Genomic DNA, 19,561 nt, shown 5'->3' on the forward strand with positions numbered 1-19,561 from the left:
GCGTATCTTCTGTTATTAACTATTACAATGAGCTATTAAAATGTCCTTGTAAATTTATAAAACCCTAATTGTTTATATTTTTTGTAGACATCTGATGAAATGAAATTACTTGGAATGAGAGTAGGGGAGTCCTAAAATATCGAGAAAAGGGTTGACGCCTACTCCTGGGGTTGAGGCCAGGAACCCCAGCGGGAAGACTCCTCTGCAGGTGGCATGGGAGCAGGAGGAATCATAACGGTGGGCACAAGCCAGGGAAAATCGTCAAGCAAGCCCCAGGCCTGGGGTAGAGAAGGGAAGACTTGGGACCAGCACATCTAGATGTGGGCGATGGTTACAGGCCCCGTCTATTACACACTAGAGTCCCTGTATCTCACCACAGCATGATGGAAACTTGTGATGGTACTAATTTATCACTGAGCTACACGAGAACATCTCACTCTCATTTTCATGGATTTATGAGATCTTACTCATACATTCTCCACAAAATTGGCACAGGACTCTAAGCCCCTGTTCCTTTTTGCCAAGGTAAGAAAGCAAGTCTTTAATTACTGAGAAAACCCTATCACTGTGGGGAAGCAAAAACACAGAGACAGTACGAGGTTCAGGAAATCTGGATTCTAGTCCTAGTCCTACCATACGCTTCTCAGTAACCCTGGACAGTCACACACCCTCTCTGAGCTTCAGTTTCTCCACCCGTTAATGAGGGAATTGTACACTAGGCAATTCGCTGGGCCCCTGTATGCCCACAGATCCAGTAACCTTCACTTTCCTTCACCTTCCCAGCAATAAGGGTCTCTGAGAATATGCTTCCTTTGCATACTGGCTGATTCCAATTATTATCAGGGAAAATAAATGTACTTCGAGTAGTCTGGGTTACAGTGGTAATCGCATACTGTGAGATGGTTTATATTTGGGTCGGGGAGAAGAGGAAAAGGAAAACGGGATGGATATTGCAAAAATGGAAACTCACTGAAGGTTTTTTACAAGGGTACTGGCATGGTCAGATCTGAATACGACAGTAGCAACAAGCAGGATGGAGTTCAGGATAACGGATTTTGGAAATGGAAGTGGGGCGATCAGGCCAGGTAGGAAGCAATGGCAATAATCTAGGTAAGAAATAATAAGGCCCTGTATGTGGATGTATTTATTGGGAGGGTTACAGAGGAAAGATTCAGGAGTCACTGGGGAGGTGGAAATTTGAAAATGATTATATAAGGGAATAACAGGAAGGGGCAGGCAAGGCAAAGATAACTCCTCAAATTTCCGCCTGTTTGGTAGACACCAATAACTGAAATAGAACAATGTGGAGTGAGGGGCGGGGTCCAAAATTCAAGAAGAAAGGAAGAGTAAAAAAAATTTTTTTTTTACACAGTAAACAACAGGAAATAGTCCACTCAAATAAACATTTTATAAAATTAGAGCTCTTTTCTAATATTTCAAATATACATTATGAGCCTCTAAAAGATTCTATGTAATACATATATTCCATTTTCTGACCTTCTATTCTTCAGTTGCCATTACTCCACAGCTAGACATCTTTTTGCCAAATGCACAATTACTTAGAATTTGCAGTCTTCCCTTCCCCGATCTTGGAAACAGCTTGCCAGTACCGATGAACATGTTAATTTAGCAGTGGAAGAAGCCCAAGTGCTGAAACTTACTCTGTTCATTTCCAAGAGGTTGCTCCAGCATGGCCAGGATGACACTGTTATCCAGGACAAAGTACCGGAAGCTGTGCTTGTTTATGGTTGGCAGCCTGGAGTATTTAATCAGAGTGGTCTCATTCACCAGACTACAAGGAGAGGCAGGACCACTGGGGGAAGGAAATGCGCCAAGCAACTGCATAATACTATGGAGAATACAAAAGATAAGTTAATTCCAAAAGCAAAATCTTAAAGTTTACCACCTGCATCAATGTGTCCTTCTGCTCTTTTGATTTTAATTGACCACAACCATGCTTCCTCTTTGCAGGTTACATTTACTCCTTGTGTTGGATGCATGGTGTGCTGTCCAGATTCCCTCCTCCAAGACCGAAGATTCCTTCCCCCAGACATAGGGAAATGGTGGCCATGGCTTTCAGCTGGGTCCCTCTCCAGGACATACCCTCGGCCAATGAGAACCACTTCACCTAAGATTACAGCTTCCTCCTGGGACAGCCCAGATCCAGTGAAGGTTGATGCAGGGGTATAAAATCCCAGCGCCCTTGCCCCAAATTGAGAGAACTGTGAAGGGCCAACCCAGCTCCAGAGCGCTTTGTTGCAAGTGCACCATAGTTTAGTTCTTCCCTCTGCTCAATCTTGCTTCCTTTACTCATCTGTAGGGGTCAAAGGTGACAGCACTTTCCAACAGTCTTCTTGCAAGCAAATTTCTCTTTCAGAGTTTGCTACTCAGGGAACCTAGCTAAACACACTTCTAAAACATGAAGCTCCTACAGACATATTAAAATTTTCTGTGTGCTGCAGCTTTCAAAATTAGCTAGTTAAAGCCTTCCAGACCTAGAAAAGGATCCAGAGATCAGCCAAACCCACTCAACTTTTCAGATGAGGAAACAGGTTCAGAAGAGATAAGTGATCATTAAGAGACCAGAAGCCAGGGCTGTTGCCTTCTCACTGCATGGCCATGAGTACATATCCTTATTTTACAGATAAGGAACTTGATGCACTACTAGTTACAATTCACAAAACTGTTGTAATTATTAAATGAGACTATTTAGGAAAAAATGCTTTGGGAACTGGGATTCAACTGATCAAGCCTTCTCATTCAGAACTGTTTATATCCATTGAGATTTCTGCATATATTCACTGAATAAAAATGGCTTATATACAGCACTTACCATGTGCCAGGCACTGGTCTAAGTACTTTACACATATTATTTTATTTAGTTATAACAACCTTATAAGATAGGTACCATTATTATTCCCATTTTATAATGAAGAATCTGAGCACAACGAGAAAGTGTCTTCTAATGAAAACATAAAGATTTTATCTTGTGGTCCTAATATCACCTGACTCTTCAAATGCAATTCATTTAGAAAACTAATATTCCCCAATACCACTTTTATCATCTCAATCCTCAACCTGAGTGGCCTCTCCCTTTCTCTTTCACTCTAATGCTTGAACCAAAATACCTCTGATAACATAAAACACTGCTCAACAGATATTTCCCTTTTATTTTCTCTCCTCCTAGGAGGAGGACTACCTACAAATTTTAAGGTCCAGGAAAATGTGATGATGCGCCAGGCCCAAGGATTTGTGGAAAACAGGTGAAAATACAGGAGATCAGCAATGGGAAAATGTGGCTTTGCTTTTCTAAAATGGGATAGAGATGGCTGTCACAAGGCCGATGGACCATGTGAGCTGGCTGTGCTCTATGCAAGATTCTAAGATGCTATCAAAATAGGTTGCCTGCAAGGGAACAGGTCACTAAGATCAAATCACACCAACCACATTTTCTTTTTTTGATAATGACCAGAACTGGAAAGGCAGAGAAATATCTCTGAAATCAAAACATGCAAGTATTTGACAGTGTATCATGATACACTTATAGACAAGATTTTTAAAATCCCTGTGAACCCGAAGGGAAATCTCTCATGATGTGCTTTGTGAATCTACCTCCGTTCAATATTTGTATCAGTGTCTTTGATTAGGACATACAAGGTAGGTTAATTAAATCTGCAGTTGACCAAAAGTGAAGCCGCAGAGTTAATATATCAGGGTAGAAGATGGGGTCCAAAAGACTCTTAAAGACTAAAAATAATGAAGTAAATTTTACATGAAAAAAATTTCAGGTTTAAATGTAAAGTTCTGTATGTTATATCCAAATACTTCCAAACAAAGAAGTACAGAAAGGTAGATGAAAGGTCAATGTGTGAAGACTCAAAGATTTTAGTTGACTTAGTGCAAATCACCAAGTTCTCAAAAACCCAATGCAGTCTCCAAGTACATTTTAATGAAAATATAATACTCCACAGAGTTTACAGGTCATGAGACCACATCTAACATATTATACTCAGTAAATGATCTTTAAGAACTACACAGTCAAACCAACACATTGAGAGGAGAATGACCAGGATGATAAAGGTACCTGAATCCCTGTCTTATGAAAAATAGCTGAAAGTACTGGCAGAAATGAATCAGAACGGGCACTGTCTTCAGATATTGCTACTGCTTGGAAAAAAGGATTTCACTATCAAAAATTTGAATCAGAATCAACGAGTAGAAATTAAAGTGGGAGAGATTTCAGTTCAATGTAAACATCAGGTTTTTAACAATTAAAATGAAATGGGTAACCGGAGGGGTTCAAGTATCCCAAAATTAGAAGCTACATAACTTGGTAAATATGTTGTGAAGGTGACTTAACCAGAGGGGCTGGTAAAATGACTTCCAAGAGACTTAATTCTAATTTATATTAGTACACCAAGGAGGAAAAAACCCAACCGGCCAATCTGCATTCCATAACTGTCCTCTGTGTGCTCAGCGCTGAGGGGTGTGAAGAGGAAACATGGCCTCTACCCAGGGTGGGCAGACAACGCCAGCATGTGTCAAACAGACCCAGCTACGATCATGACAGGACAGAATTCCATCCTGGATGGCAGGGTCAGACAAAATAAGCATAGAACAGAAAAGTCATCATGCAGAAGCAAAATAACCAGCGAAGGTCCCATGGAAGGAGCTGGATTTGATGTGAGCACTGAACAGTGGCGATGTGGCCGAGAAGGGAGAAGTCCTGAAAGGAGAGGTATGTGGACAGGTATGAGTGTGCCCATTCAAAGCCACAAGTGGCCTGCCAGGCCCAACTACGGCAGAAAGAATGTGTGGGGAAAGGTCAGACAGTTCGAGTGCGGACAGAATAAGAAGGCCCTTGAAAGTCAGACCATGGAGTTCACACGCATGGCAGGAAACAGATCTATTCAATGTGCAATCACTCACTCAAGCAGCAGAATAAAAATAGTGCCTAAGAATGATGAGTTCAGCAGGAGAATGCAAGATGAACAGGAAGAGTAAGAGATTGAAATCATGCAAAAGTGAGAAGGGCCTGGACTAGGACGCTATCTGAGGTTAGAGGAGACGGAGGAAACTTACAAAAGTAAAGTCTGTTGGACTCAAGACACTGGCTTCATATGGGGAATGGCAGATAAATCCGATAAATGAGAAGAAAGGCCAAAGGCCTGTGTCTACATAACTGGAAAACAGCAGCAATACTAACAAAGCTGTAATGGCGAGGGAAGAGAAATCTGGTTTTGGACATGTTTCGTGATGACAGTTACTCTTCAGGGCGCCCTTCAGGACTGGACACTGTTGGTGCCCTTGGTGAGGCTGCCAGCAGAGACGAGACAGATGAGCTACCTGCATACCTACATGGCTAGGCTCGGGGGAAGCATCCTGGGGCTCTCTGCTTGTGAGCACAGATCCAATCCTCAATGCCCATCATATTCTCACAGGAATGCCCTGTCCAGGCTATGATGAAGCAAACTTATTTTTGTACAGTGCAGAGTTCCCAGTGAAAAATTTCCTTCCCCTTTCTCTCCAAATCCTTCTTTCTCTTCAAGGTACACATCAAGTCTCAGTTCTTTTGAAATGCTTTTTAATACCCCTCAGCCCACATGTGGTTTTCTCCCAGAATTTTTATTATTTCTAGTACTCCTTCACATTTTTCTGATTTTCTACCTACTAGCCAAACCTCCAGTCACTGGGAACCCAGCATTAGCAGAGTGAGCCAGATTAAACTAAAGCCATTACACTTCAAAAACTCTATTGAATGACCTATGCCCATGAGAACTAGAAACACAGACAACTTGATTGCGCACATCCCAAGTTATCAACAGACCACTGAACTCATAAAGGATTCTGGTAAGGGCTGATTTATGTACAAATCTTCAAGTAGTGCTGCCTACCACTTACTTTACTAAGAAGACCAAGATAAGCCAACCCAGACTGACTTGGCATCCCTCCTACCTGCTTTTATGTTTTTCTGGGTCTTCATCCACATTTACCCTTTGATAAGCCCCATCTTTCCATCTACACGTTTCTACCTAATCTTTTCCACTTACCTCTTCCTCGCAGCCATAAATGTGTCTAAACTGCCTTCCTTCCCACCTACTCTCATCACTTACCAGCCAAACACAAACTCTCTCAATTCTCCCGCTACTTTTCCAAAGTACCAACCTGTCTCTGTTCCTTCACTACCAAAATACTTGAACAGGAGTCTTTTCTTGCTGGCTTAACAATGAGTCTGGCTTGTAGTTCAAACTTTACCCATCCTCTAAAATCCGGTCCAGTGTCATTTTCCCTAGGAATCTTTGATTTCCCCTTAACTGGAAGTATTCACTTCCTCCTTCCAACTCCCCAGCATTTTGTATGTACCTCTTTCTCTTGGAGCAATTATTTTCTACCTAATATTACAGCTACTTGTGCTCATATCTTTCTTAGTGGACAAGAAGCTCTGAGGGTGGTGGCTGAACCTAATTTATCTTTGTGATCCTATTACCAGTTCATAAGAGGGAGCTCATAAATCTTGGCTGAATGAACCTATAATATATAATATAAATGGTGAAGCAGAGAATACAGGCCACTGAGCTAGAATACAAGAGACCTGACAGTGTGATCACAGACAGATCCCGTCTCTGGAGTCAGCCACTAAGTCAGGGGGAAGAACAAGGCTCTCCAAGGTCCTTTCTAGCTCGAACAAGATATGACCTGAATGAATGTCAATTAGCGTAGACAAGTGAGGACCCAAACTCTCAGCCCCAAGTTCCTGGTTTCTTTTGGTCCAAAAAGCAAGACATTTTCTTTTCCATTTTACTTCTGTAGAAAAAGTGTCCTAAAGGAGCTGTGTCACTTAATGCTGAAAAACTGGGAAGGAGATGAAGCAAGGATCACAGCTAACCCCATCTAATTTCTAGGCACAAGCCTTGTGCAAGTCACTTTCATACCATGTTAAAGTGGCTTCAGCAGCATCCTTTACTCTCATAGATGCAGGGTTTGGCTCCTTGTCTCCTTTGTACTTGACCTCTTGTTCACTGCTCTTGGATTTACTTCCTGAAATACCCAGTTCCACAATCTCCAATACTTCCTTAAGACAGTCCTAGAAACAGGAAAGGCAAATCAGTTTTATAATACACTTATCTTATAAGACAAGGAACTATATCATGTGTTAATAGTGGTTGTGTTTTGGTGATGAGGCTACAGTTTCTTTCTCATTTTAATAGATATATATTAATTTTATAATATAATAAACTCCCCTCCCCAATTTCTCTTTAAAGAAATAAATTTGAGTGTTCAGAGTTACATAATAAATAAATATGTAATGACAAATTCAATTTTATTAGTTATAGTTTTTATAAAATTTCCATGAACTATAAATCGTGAAAACCCAAATGAAAGAAGTATAACAGCAATCCATTAACCTGAATAGTTTAAAACATGTTAGATTATCCAAAGGGAAGCTCATCAGTTATTGACATTTTTAAGCAATTTCTGGTATCATAATGAAAATGACTAAGATTTAATCAAAAGAGTTATCTTTAAAGCTATATAAAGCTCTCAATAAATATCCAATAAGCCTGGTATCTCTTCTTTTATTTACATTGTGAATTCATTATAATTGCCTGCCTTGCCATAACAAAAAGTATTAACTAGAACAATGGCAAGGAAAGCAGCCTAGATATCTGTGCCTCCATGAAAGCAGACAAACATGCATGACATGAGACTTTTAGATACAAGCAACCTTTACGGACAAGCTGGGCTCTGGGTTTGTAGCCTGGCTTTCACCTATCCTTCTCGGTTTGGTGATATGCTACCAATATGCCTACTGGCCATCTCAAGTCTACCATACTTTGAAGAAAGAACATTCTTGATAGTTCAGATAAATTAGTCAAGGTCCATCTTTCAAAAGAACGTCTCTCTTGGGGCCGGCCGAGTGGCTCAGTTGGTTAAGAGCGCGAGCCCTGAGCAACACGGTCGTCGGTTCGATTTCCACATGGGCCAGTGAGCTGCGCCCGAGCTGAGCTGCCACTGAGTTGCTAACAGGTGGCAGGATGGCTCAGCTGGAGAGAGCACGTGCTCCTAACAACAAGGTTGCCGGTTCAACTCTCGCATGGGATGGTGGGCTATGCCCACCTGCAACTAAGACTGAACATGGCACCTTGAGCTGAGTGGCTGCAAGCTGCCAATGGGCGGCCAGATGGCGACTGGATTTGGAGCTGAGCTAGCTGCACCCTCCACAACTAAGACTGAACAACAACTTGGCTGTTCCCCTCCCCAATTCTCCAATAAAATCTTTAAAAAAAGAACGTCTCTCTGGGTTAATTTTTGCAACCAAATATAAGCATGATGACAGTTTTTGAGTTGTGCTAAAAAAAAAAACCAAGTATTCTACTGAAATATAACAAGTCAAATCAGTTTAAAAGATGCAATATTAGACTTAAATTTAGATATTCTCTTTTAAGAGACATATTCCCAACATACATTTTGGTTCGATTTCCTGTTTTAAGGTCTAGTAAACTAACCTTCTCATCGAGCATATCGGGGTGCTCTGTCAGCCAGACACAGAGGCACTGGAAAGCGGCCACTATCATGGAGTGCAGATCCCGGGAGTGAAGAGGAGCTGGCCGACTACACTGGTATACAATGTAGCTGCACACAGAACTGATGGCTCGCTTCCGGTCTCCTGAATCCACCATCACCTTCACCTGTGCATATTCGTATGGGGAACACAGTTAGCCAGGAACCATTATACCAATTTCAAAGCATCTGAGGCCTGGCCTTCCTGAGACTGTGACACTCCACAGAAAGCCTACCTTTTTAAATTATTATTTATATATAGAGAAAGAGTATTTCAAATGTACTAGTATACTCCATATAAAAAGAGAGGGAATTTTCAAATCCTGAAACAGTATTTCGCTTTAGCATACTTTTTCATGCCCTAAAACCTACACTCCTGGGGGGCACCTACTCATCATTGCCAGAGATTAAAAGAATAAGCTGGCAATGGACAGGTACACATTTTTTAAGCCGCCCAACCCAACCCCACCCCACAGTGATGCTCTATAGGCTACAAAGTTCTGTTCAGCTGCTCAGAGGTATAATTACATAAACTACACATATTTAATGTGTACAATTTGATATATTTTGATGTAAGTATACACCTGTGAACTCTCACCACAATGAAGATAGTAGACATATCCATCACCCCCCAAATCTCCTGATGCACCTTGTAATCCTTCCTCCCACTCCTTTCCCCCCCCACTCCCCAGATTACTACTGATCTACTTTCTGTCACTATAGGTTAACTTGTGTTTTCTAGAGTTTTACATAAATACAATTTTTACTCAGAGTAATTATTTTGATATTTATCCACATTTTTGTGTGTATCAATTGTTCATTCCTTTTAATTGCTGAGTAGTATTCCTATGTATGGTGATAACACCATTTATCCAGTCATCTTTGATGAACATCTAGGTTGTTTCCAGATTCTGGGTATTACAAATAAAGCTGCTATGAACATGCATGTACAAGACTGTATGGATACACGCTCTCTTAGCTCCTAGAAGTGAAGTGATTGGGCCATATAACAGAAGCATGTTTAACTTTTTAAGCAACTGCCAAGCTGTTTTCTAACAAAGGTGTCACATTTAACATTCCTGCCACCAGTTATAAGAGTTCCAGTTCTTCCACATTCTCACCAACATTTGGGCTGGTCAGTCTTTTAAATTTTAGCCATCCTAATGGGTACTGAATGGTCTCTCATTGTGGTTTTAATGCATTTTCCTAATAGCTAATGATATTGAACATCTTTTCTTGTGCTTACTTACCATCTGTATATATTCTTTGGTAAAGTGTCTGTTCACATCTTTTGCCCACATATTAATTGGATTGTTTGTTGTATTATTGAGGACTTTTGTTATTATTGTTTTGTCTTTTTAAGTGATTTTATTAAAGGTCTTTACAAAGCAACATCCAGGCTCTCCAGATCCAGCTGCCAAGACTCTCTTATGCAGCGGGGACTGGCTAGAGCATGGCAGGCAGCTCTGGCTTCCTAAACCTTGTGTGCTGAGATAGAGACAGTGGACAGGGTCTCATCTTTAGGGTCCACAATGCTCATGTGGTCAGACTGGGGCTTCTTAGGGCCAATCTTACCACTTGGGTCCCAGGGAGCATGATCTTCACTTTGATGCCAGCACACCCTATCTGAGTGGCACACGGTGGTAACACGGTCCCCACTGTGGATCGTCACAGCATCCACAAACTTCATGGATCCAGCCTCTGTCCTTGGAGTTTCCCCGACGCCATGACCTTGTAGCCCATGGCCCCACTCTTCTTGATGATCTGCAGCACCCCACAGCAAGCTTTCCACACAGCAAGCCCTCCTAGAAGTTTGTAATGCAGAGACTGTGCAATGGCACACAGACCTCTCGTGGCCAAGTTTTCAGCAGAAAGCTCTACACAGCTCTCAGGGAAGCCAAACTTCTGAACTACACTGGTCTATTCCTAGATCCACTGCTCTTTCTCACCAAAAACATTCTGTGTCCTGGAGGCCGGGTAATGATTTCTGTTCTGGTTGGTATAATTTGGACCTCAACTCCAGAGAAGCCATCTTCAGCAAGGCTCCGACTGAGAATTCATTCAGTTCAGGTCTGAAAATGTCCTAAACAACAAACTTCTTGTTCTTGGAAATTTGTACAACCACATCGCTACTGTTCACTACCTAAAGGAAAGGCTATTGCTGAGTTTTGAGAGTTCTTTATACAATCTGGATACAAGTCCTTCATCAGATACATGCTTTGTAAAGGTTTTCTCCCAATCTGTGACTTATCATCTTATTCTCTTAACGATATTTTATTTTTGTTTTAGCTGAGTCATCCTGCCACCTGTTGGCAGCTCAGCAGCAGCTCAGCTTGGGCCAGGAATCGAAAGGCTGTTGCTCAGAGCTCACACTCTTGAGCGAGCTCTTAATCAACTGAGCCACTCGGCTGGCCATTCTTAACAGTATTTTTTGAAGAACAGTTTTAATCTTGGTGAAGTCAAATTTAATACTTTGTTCCTCTATTAATATATGAGAAATTTTTGTGTAACCCAAATCTTCGTATAAACAACAAAAATTTTCCCCCATGTTTTTTTTCTACAAGTTTTAGTTTAGGTTTTACATTTAGGTCTACAATGTATTTTGAGTTCATTTTTATACATCCTACAAGGTATGAATCAAAGTCCTTTTTTTATATATAAGTATCTGCTTGCTCCAGCACCATTTGTTGAAAAGGCTGTCCTTTCTCCTTTGAATTACCACTGCACCTTTGTCAAAAATCAGATGTTCATATATATGTGCATCTATTTCTGGACTCCCTATGCTATTCTACTGATCAATTTGTCCACCCTATTCTAATATCAGACTGTTTTGATTACTAGAGCTTTATAATAAGTCTTGAAATCAGGCAGTGCTGCCCTTTACCATTTGTTTGTTAGACAGGTCCAGAGCAGCACTCCATCTAGGGTTCACTATTGAGAGTATCTTACTCTCACAGACACTGTGATTCTGCAAATCTCATGAATGGCTGTTCTTACTTTCTGTATCAGTAACGGCTCCTCACAGAACTATGGCCACCACACCTATATCCCTGAGAATCTCTGAGGTCAGCTTTAAGCGGTGGTGAGAACATCGTAGGTTTTCTTGCCAGTGTTGTCTCTCGGGACTTACGTAAGGCACAGCCTCTGCTCACCTGTCCCCACATCTGTAAAACAAGGGCTTGAACTTTATCATCTCAGACAATATCACCTTATGTGTGCATGTCACCTTTTTGCTCACAAGTGTTATATATATCATACTTCATTTCACTTGATCCTCACAACATCAGGTGTTATCCTGCCTGTTTCACATGTAAGAAAACACTTAGATGTTAGTGAGGATGTAGAGAAACTGGAACCCCAGGACATCACTGGTGGGAACATAAAGTGATTCAGTCACTGTGGAAAACATTTGGCAGCTCTTCCGAAGTTAAATATAGAAATATCATATGACCCAGCAATTCCACTACCAGGTACATACCCAGAAGAACAGAAAATTGGTACAAACAAATAAATGTACACAGATATTCAGAGCAGCACTATTCACAATAGCCAAAAGGTGGACACAGCTCAAATGTGCATCAATAAATGCATAATGAGAAGACAAATTGGTGTATATAAATACAGGAATATTACTGAAATATTCAGCCATAAGGGAAATGAAATTCTGACATATTCTACAACATAAACGAACCTCAAAAACATGGTAAGTGAAAGACGCCAGACACAAAATGATTTAATTTATATGAAGTGTCCAAAATAGGTAAGCACACAGAGACAGGATGCAGATTGGTAGTTGCCAGGGGCTGCGGGGAGGAGAGACCAGAAAGCAACTGCTTAAGGAGGATGGATTTTCTTTTTAGGGTGACGGAAATGTCTGCGAACTAGACAGAAGTGGTGGTGGCTGCACAACACTGTAAAAGTACTGATAGCCACTGAATTGTTCCCTTTAAAATGCTTAATTTTAAGTTATGTGAATTTTACCTCAATAAAAAAAGAAAATACTTGAGAACTGCAAATGGCCACCAACCTCTAAGGTTCCATAAAACTGAATAACAGCTGTGCAAGAAATTTGAAAGTATAGTCAATTTTCACCTATCTCTGATAAAGGAAGATGGAAGAGTCACAGACAGTCCCCAATGGCATGTTTTAGGATAATCTATAAAAAGAGCCCCTTTTCTTCTTTTACCAAGTCTGCATTTGTTTATTAACATTAGAAGACCCTATAATGGCACAAAATGTCATGCTGAAAACTTAAGGATATTAAAAGTGAATACGAAATAAAAAAAAATGAAGTTCATTTTGTAAAATCGCACTTGGAGGCTCACTTTTACACACTTATAACATAAACTGCTTCAGTATAACCAACATTGCAATACCCACACCAAGGGGTGGGGAAATACAGAAAAAAAGAGCCATGGTCCAGGGGTCTGGGCTAAAATAAAGGACTGTCCTTCCTTCTCACCTTTGCCAGGCCAGAGAGGAGCTCTAGAGCTGCCAGTGATATGCTCATGTCTTGCCGCCACTGGGAGTTGAGTCTTTGGGTGACGAGATGAATGCTGCGAATCAGGAGCCCAGCAGCCGAATCTGTATTAAGAGCTAGGATATAACCCCAATGCCACATCCCGCAGGGAGGGAAAACAACTAAGCGTTAGTAACGAGAAGCACAGCATTCCATCAGGCACAGTCCACAGCAGCCACAGTGAGCACGACGGGCACCCACACAGTGTTATGCTCCCCGCCCCACTGGCCTGAGCATTAAGCCTGATTGAACAATGGTGCACAGGGCATTCACACTGGACCAGAGCAGCTTCTAGTTCCCAGCTCAGGTACTTTGATACAGATATCCACTGGGGTTTGGCAATTTCAATATCATTCTTATAACAATGTAAATTTCTAAATTAACTCATAGTTACATTTTCAAAAAAAAAATTAAAGGCTATCAATTATTTCCTTGGAATTCTATGTGGAGGGAGGAATTCAAATCTTAGAATCTCCTCAGATGCTGAGAGTTATTCTAAAGCATCTGTTGAAATTACTTCCAGGGTTTAAGCCATCAAAAGTCACATGCATTGCCTTTTTAAACACATTTTAACATTTAACTCTCCCCAAGGCTACTTTAACATTTCTAAAAAAATTAAATAACCAAGTCACTGTGTTTTTATTTGGCCTTCAATTCTATATTTAAAAGTAATGACTACTTAGCCAATAATAAATTAGGACAAGTTAAATTAAATTTATAAAGGAAGCTTTAGGGACATTATACCTGTCGATCCTATCAGAAAGAGGGCAGTGACAACAGAAAAAGGAATGATCATTAAAGAGAGACATTCATGCGACACTAACACAAATCTGGATTTCTTAGTAAAAAATATTTTACGACATTACAAGCAGAACTCACTAACACCAATTCAAAATGCTGAAACAAACAATAATCACTTCAAACACTTATATTAGAACACATACAATAATGCAAAAATTTCTTTAGTTTAAAAGTTTTAGAAAGCATAAACTACCCAAAATAAACAAATTTTCACCTATAGTACAGTTAAACCCATAACATAATGAGTAAGAAAACAATTTAAGTAACTTCTTTATAAATATTTAAATGTGTTGGCTATCTACATAATGACTTTATGGATCTGATATGCTCAAGGATACTTAAAGCAAACTTAAACCATAGAAATATGCCTGAACATTTAGGCTCATGAAATCTCCAGATGATTAAAAAAATTAACTCACATCTAAGGATCTAGATTTCATCTCAATCTAGGTGGATTAACACTCACAGAGTCAATACACTATTAGGATTTGTGTATAAAAACGTGAAGGCACCCACAAACTCCTAGAACCCATAAAGCGCCCAGGCAAAGGACATCACTGAATAGGATGTCCTGCTGGCAAATGTTCCCTTACTCTCACTGAACATTTGTGACTGAAAAGCCTACCCAGATATAGTATGGTATATAGGTTTTAAACACAAAGACAGATTGTCCTCTGGGTTCCCATCTCATGCATATCTCATCACTCACCCCTACCCCACTGCAATAACTGTGTACTGGCTGATTCTGCCATTAGATTCTCAGGGAGAGCTCACATCCTATTTGACTCTGTATTACCAGCATCTGGTACAGAATCCAGAACTGTTTCCTGACCAGCCATTATAATCATTTATAAAATCTAACACTATAAGTTATAACCCAGAATCTAACTGCTAAAAGTTATAGACCTGAATTCACAGACTTGTTTTTTTCTTAATCTTTTAGACTAAGAGCCTCTTGATTATACTTAAATACATGAATATTAAAATTGTGTTAAAAATGTTTTGCTTGTTTGTTTTGTGTATCTGGGCAGTAACAGTTATTCTATAAGTTTTCGGTTTCAAGAGAACAAATATGGCTTACCATAATCTCTTAGGAGAGCTTGGGCAGGTCTTTCACTATCGGGAGTTGTGGGCTCTGTGCTTCCACCACTTGCTGAACTAATACCACTATTAGTGCGACTATGACTCTTCAGGTTATTTTCTCCACCACCCTAGTCAAATAAAAATGAATTAAATATTTGAGGGCTACATCCATAGTTTACAAGTACAGATAGAGGTCGACCATTAAAAGTCATGTTGATAAAATGGAATGTACCAACTAAATAGCACAATCTGATACACAGATAAAAATGGACAGACAAGAGATTAAAACTGCTGTGGTGTTTGTGCATAGACACCATCTACTGATGTTGATGATTGGGGGTCTGATGATTGCAGATGCCCATTCTGGGGTCTTCTTGGCTGTTTACAAAGGGCCAGCCCAGGACCATTTCCATCTTCACTGGACTTCACTAGCTAATGACTCTGGGTCATTAAACAAATACCCCAGTGCCTCCCAAGCAAAACTTCAGAACAGGAATACAATCGTAAAAAAAACAACAGTAACTCTCAAATGTAGTTACATCATAAAACACAAATGATAAACAACTATGGTTAGTGTAAAGATTAATTACTATAGGCATAGGAGCTAAAATCCGATTTTCCTCATTTCCTCCCATATAAATACAATTCATTACATCCAGATCAACTGATTGTTATTAGCCACCTCCTGGGACATGAGTATAATTTCCTTAATAATAATTTGATCACCCATCTTACATCTACCCAGCTCACTCCAGTATGCTCCATTAATTTTCCCACTCCCCTGCCTCTATTCCAGGTAAAGGAATCAGGTACCTTGAAGACAGAAGCAAGAGGCATGGGAGTCTGGGAAGCCTTTTTGATTTAGAGTCATTGGTGCTTTTGGGGGAACCTTCAAACTTTGGTCTAGAAAGAGCTGAGATGGAGAAGAGCAAACTCAATGCTTGCTAACAGCCAGGACTAGCTCTACTGGAAAAGGAAGTACGAGCAGGGGAACTTTTCAAGCCAGTTCACCAGCACAGAAAAAGAAGTGAGAGCTTCAAGTATATACTACTGCTCAGGAATAAAGACTGCATTTAGCAGGAACATCTCTCATGCAGAATCTCTCAGGGACCCGATGTAGAGCTGATAAGGCACTGAAGGTAAGACTCCTCAAAATACACCGGGAGTGCCCAAAAAAATGTATACACATGACTTATATTCATCTTTTGTTATCGGTATATATTATTACAATTTTAATAGCTTTTTCCTGTCTTAAAATGTGTATACAGGGCTGGCCGAGTGGCGCGATGGTTATAGCTGGCTTGGGATGCCAGAGAGCCCCAGTTCGGATCCCACATATGAGGGCCAGTGACACTGCCCTCTACAGCTAAGATGCTGAATAACAGCTCAACCTAGTGCTGGGCTGCCGTGAGTCGCCGGTGACGGCGTAGGCTGCAGCCCCTGCTGCAGTGGGTTGCCATGGGCTACCGTATGTAGCCAGCAGCCAGTGTGAGCGGCCAGCAGCCACAGTGAGCGGCTGGGAAGAGCGCAATGATGGTGCCAACTTGGGCCAGTGAAGCAACGTCCTCCACAACTAGACTAAGGAACAAAAGGGTAGCAACTTGTCTGTCCCCCTTCCCCCAATTCCCCAGCGCTGTTCCCATTCCCCCAATTTCCCAATTAAAAAAAAAAAAATGTGTATACATTTTTGGCACCCTCTGTAGTTTAAAATAGGATCCTTCTGAATCAATAAGCTGAATTCACAAACAAATGCCTTCAAAAATCACAAGGACAGATATTTTGGAATATAATTTACATAACAGATTACATGTTGGTACGCTTCTTACCATCTCCATTTGGCAACCAATGGCTTCTAAAAGTGCTGAATCTTGAACAATATTTAACATTGCCCCTATAACAGCAAAAAAAAAATGCATTTAAATACATGATAAGAATACTACAATGGCTAAAATAACTCAATTAGCAAAGATAATATGATCTTAGCTAAGAATTTCTGAAATTTCCATATAATTACTTATAACTCTGTTGATTGGTCAAAAAAGGTACTCTTCAGAAATTCCCTAATTCTGATCTGCCCCTAAAATTTTTAAATCACATTTTTCTAAAATAAATTTAAAAACCAAACTTTGCTTTATATAAAAACGTGACCATTGGGGGAGGGGGTTTGTCACTTCGAGGGGTAAAAAGTATAACTATTGCACTGTGTTGTACAGCTGAAACTAATTCTAAAAAAAGTGTATTTCATAATAAAAAATAATTTAATAAAAAAAAATCAGTTAAAACATTAAAAAAAAAAAAAAAAGTGACCATTATCAGATATTTTTAAATTGGTGTGAAAGACCAAATGTAAACATCTTAATTTCAAGGGTAATACAAACTAAGAAAAATATTACAGAATACTTTAAAAAGCAGATACTGAATGTTTTAAAAATAAAAATCACAGCTATATCTTTCTGACCAAACTGCTTTTTTAAGAATGATGAAGTCTACCCGGTTCAGAGCTTAACCATGGCCGCATGTTCCAAAGGTACCGTAAGTTTCATGTGTTTATTATCAAGGAACTCATGGCCCTAGAAGGGCTAGGACAGAAACAATATAATGAGCCTCACTCACTGCTTCTCATCCCAGTGGGGGAGTACTCTTGCCCACAGTGGATAAAGACAGGACAGACATAGCTTTGCCCATCTATGACAAGAGTGACAATAGGCTCTTCCTTGGAATGTACAAGGAAGCTCCTCAGGACAAGGGTAAAGCAAAACTAAATTATCAACTGTAGAAATTATCTGATTTCAAGTGATACGTTTCTTGAATAACTCAAAACACTACAACTTAGAGGTTCTCTCAGATCGAGAATTAACCTCTTTGTTCCTTCAACTCCTTTCCAAAATGAAAGAAATCTACTTTATTCTTCCCTATGTATTCCACCTTCTCACTCCATAACATACTATGCTTCCTGATCACCCACTCCAACCACTACTGCCATCATCAATTCTTTGGCCGTCATTTCCTGTCCTGGAATGAAATCCTAACCTCATTTCTACCTATTCAAATCCTGCCCTGCAAGATCCAATTTAGCTTCCAGTTCCCCCTAAGAAGTCTTCCTTGCTGTCTTGGTTTCTTCTCTCTCAACACTCACGACACTCCACGTGACATGCAATCAGCACTGCCTTCTGCTGTTATCTGCTTTGTGAGGGGGCTCCAATCTCTGCAATGAGACTTGCTCAAGGGTAAAAGCCATGCTAGTCACTTCCAGAATACCTGTCCCTAGGACTATGCCCTTGGCCTTGATGAAAAGCCAGAAAGTACAGTAAGAGACAGCTGCAGTAATCAAGTTGAGAAGTCATGAGGGCTTAAAATATGGCAGTGGCCATAATGATGAAGAGCCACTGAAGGCTGAGAATCGGTGTGATTAGGAATCAGTGTGGAAGAGGAGGAAGCGCAGCAACAGCTCCTCCTCAGTTACCTCTTGGCAGGGCTCGGACATGGCTTCCAGAATTACACCCATCTCAAAATATTTTCACATGTACATAACGGGCAGGAAGAAGAGGAAGAGGCAAAAGTAAGGAGGGGGAAAAGGAAAGAAAAGAAAGGGGAGGAGAGGAGAGAGAAATGACAAGAGGGAAAGAGAAAAAAGCACACAGATAAAACTAGGCAAAAGTGACCTACCAAGACAACTGTAAAGCTTTCCTCCTCTCATGTCATCCCTTTCACATACAAAAGCAAACAAATTCTGCCTCTCATTCAGAATCAGTAGAGTGTTATTAGGCTTCAGCTCCCATCCCTGACCCCTGTCTCCTTAGCATGCCTGCAGTCAACAGAATCTGGGTTTTCACTTATAAAACAATGTGTGAACACAAACCTAATATCATTTGAGTGTTGTTGGGGTCTGTTTCCGTTTGCAAGGCACCTATTAGTATATTCACAAGTCTCAGCTTCAGGGACAAAAAAGTTATTGGTTTATCATAAGAAGAGCTGTCATCATTACTAAACTTTCCTTCCAGGACCACCTACGGAAGAAACAAATAATATTTAACATTGACTGTTGTGGTACGCTATGCCCACATAGGAAATGCTACAGTGGACAGAGAGAAGATCAGTTTCACAAGCAAGGCTTTCAGTCTATTATTAGCCACTGTGCCATGTCTGTCACTAACTCACACAACGTATGTTTATCAGGTGTCACTAGCCAATCACTTCTTGAAACGGTAGGCCAAGGCATGCTGGCTGGCTGACAGAAGAAATACCACAAATCAACTTTGCTGACTCACTTGAAATAATTTGAAAAATGTTTTCAAAAGCTCCTGTCCCATTTTTAAAATATAAGTTTGACTTGAATTAGCACACAAAATAGAATCTAGAAATAAAAAAACTTTAAGAAAATATTACCTCAGATTTGACTGTGCCAAAGTGATGAGGGAGAGGCAACAAAGAAAGCAGGATATTAATGGAAGATCTTCTCAATTCTGTTGGATTTACATAGCTTTTGAATTTGGAGAGTTCTCTGCCAAAATAAAAAAATAAAAAATAGCTGTTAGTATTTATGAACTAAAGTATGTTTTTAGCTATTGCCAAATATACATTACACCAATTTTTTAT

At 40.2% G+C, this 19,561-nt stretch overlaps 1 protein-coding gene and 1 pseudogene across 11 annotated transcripts in view; both read right to left on the minus strand.

Moving 5' to 3' along the window:
- The window catches only part of RALGAPB (Ral GTPase activating protein non-catalytic subunit beta), an 83,303-nt gene that overhangs the window by 26,354 nt on the left and 37,388 nt on the right, over positions 1-19,561 (minus strand). For 6 of the 11 annotated variants that reach the window (XM_019625073.1, XM_019625065.1, XM_019625066.1 and 3 more), the window contains 9 exons: positions 19,352-19,466; positions 18,825-18,972; positions 16,792-16,856; positions 14,964-15,093; positions 13,826-13,834; positions 13,025-13,158; positions 8,508-8,690; positions 6,933-7,084; positions 1,662-1,849 (listed from right to left, as the gene is read on the minus strand). In XM_019625073.1, the coding sequence (XP_019480618.1) occupies positions 1,662-1,849; positions 6,933-7,084; positions 8,508-8,690; positions 13,025-13,158; positions 13,826-13,834; positions 14,964-15,093; positions 16,792-16,856; positions 18,825-18,972; positions 19,352-19,466 (1,124 nt within the window). The remainder of the gene's footprint in view (positions 1-1,661; positions 1,850-6,932; positions 7,085-8,507; positions 8,691-13,024; positions 13,159-13,825; positions 13,835-14,963; positions 15,094-16,791; positions 16,857-18,824; positions 18,973-19,351; positions 19,467-19,561) is intronic. The other 5 variants (XM_019625076.1, XM_019625072.1, XM_019625074.1 and 2 more) reach the window with 3 other exon arrangements.
- LOC109372121 (40S ribosomal protein S3 pseudogene) lies at positions 9,991-11,654 on the minus strand (annotated as a pseudogene).

Source organism: Hipposideros armiger, unplaced genomic scaffold, assembly GCF_001890085.2.
Source record: "Hipposideros armiger isolate ML-2016 unplaced genomic scaffold, ASM189008v1 scaffold_613, whole genome shotgun sequence".
Lineage (NCBI taxonomy): Eukaryota > Metazoa > Chordata > Mammalia > Chiroptera > Hipposideridae > Hipposideros > Hipposideros armiger.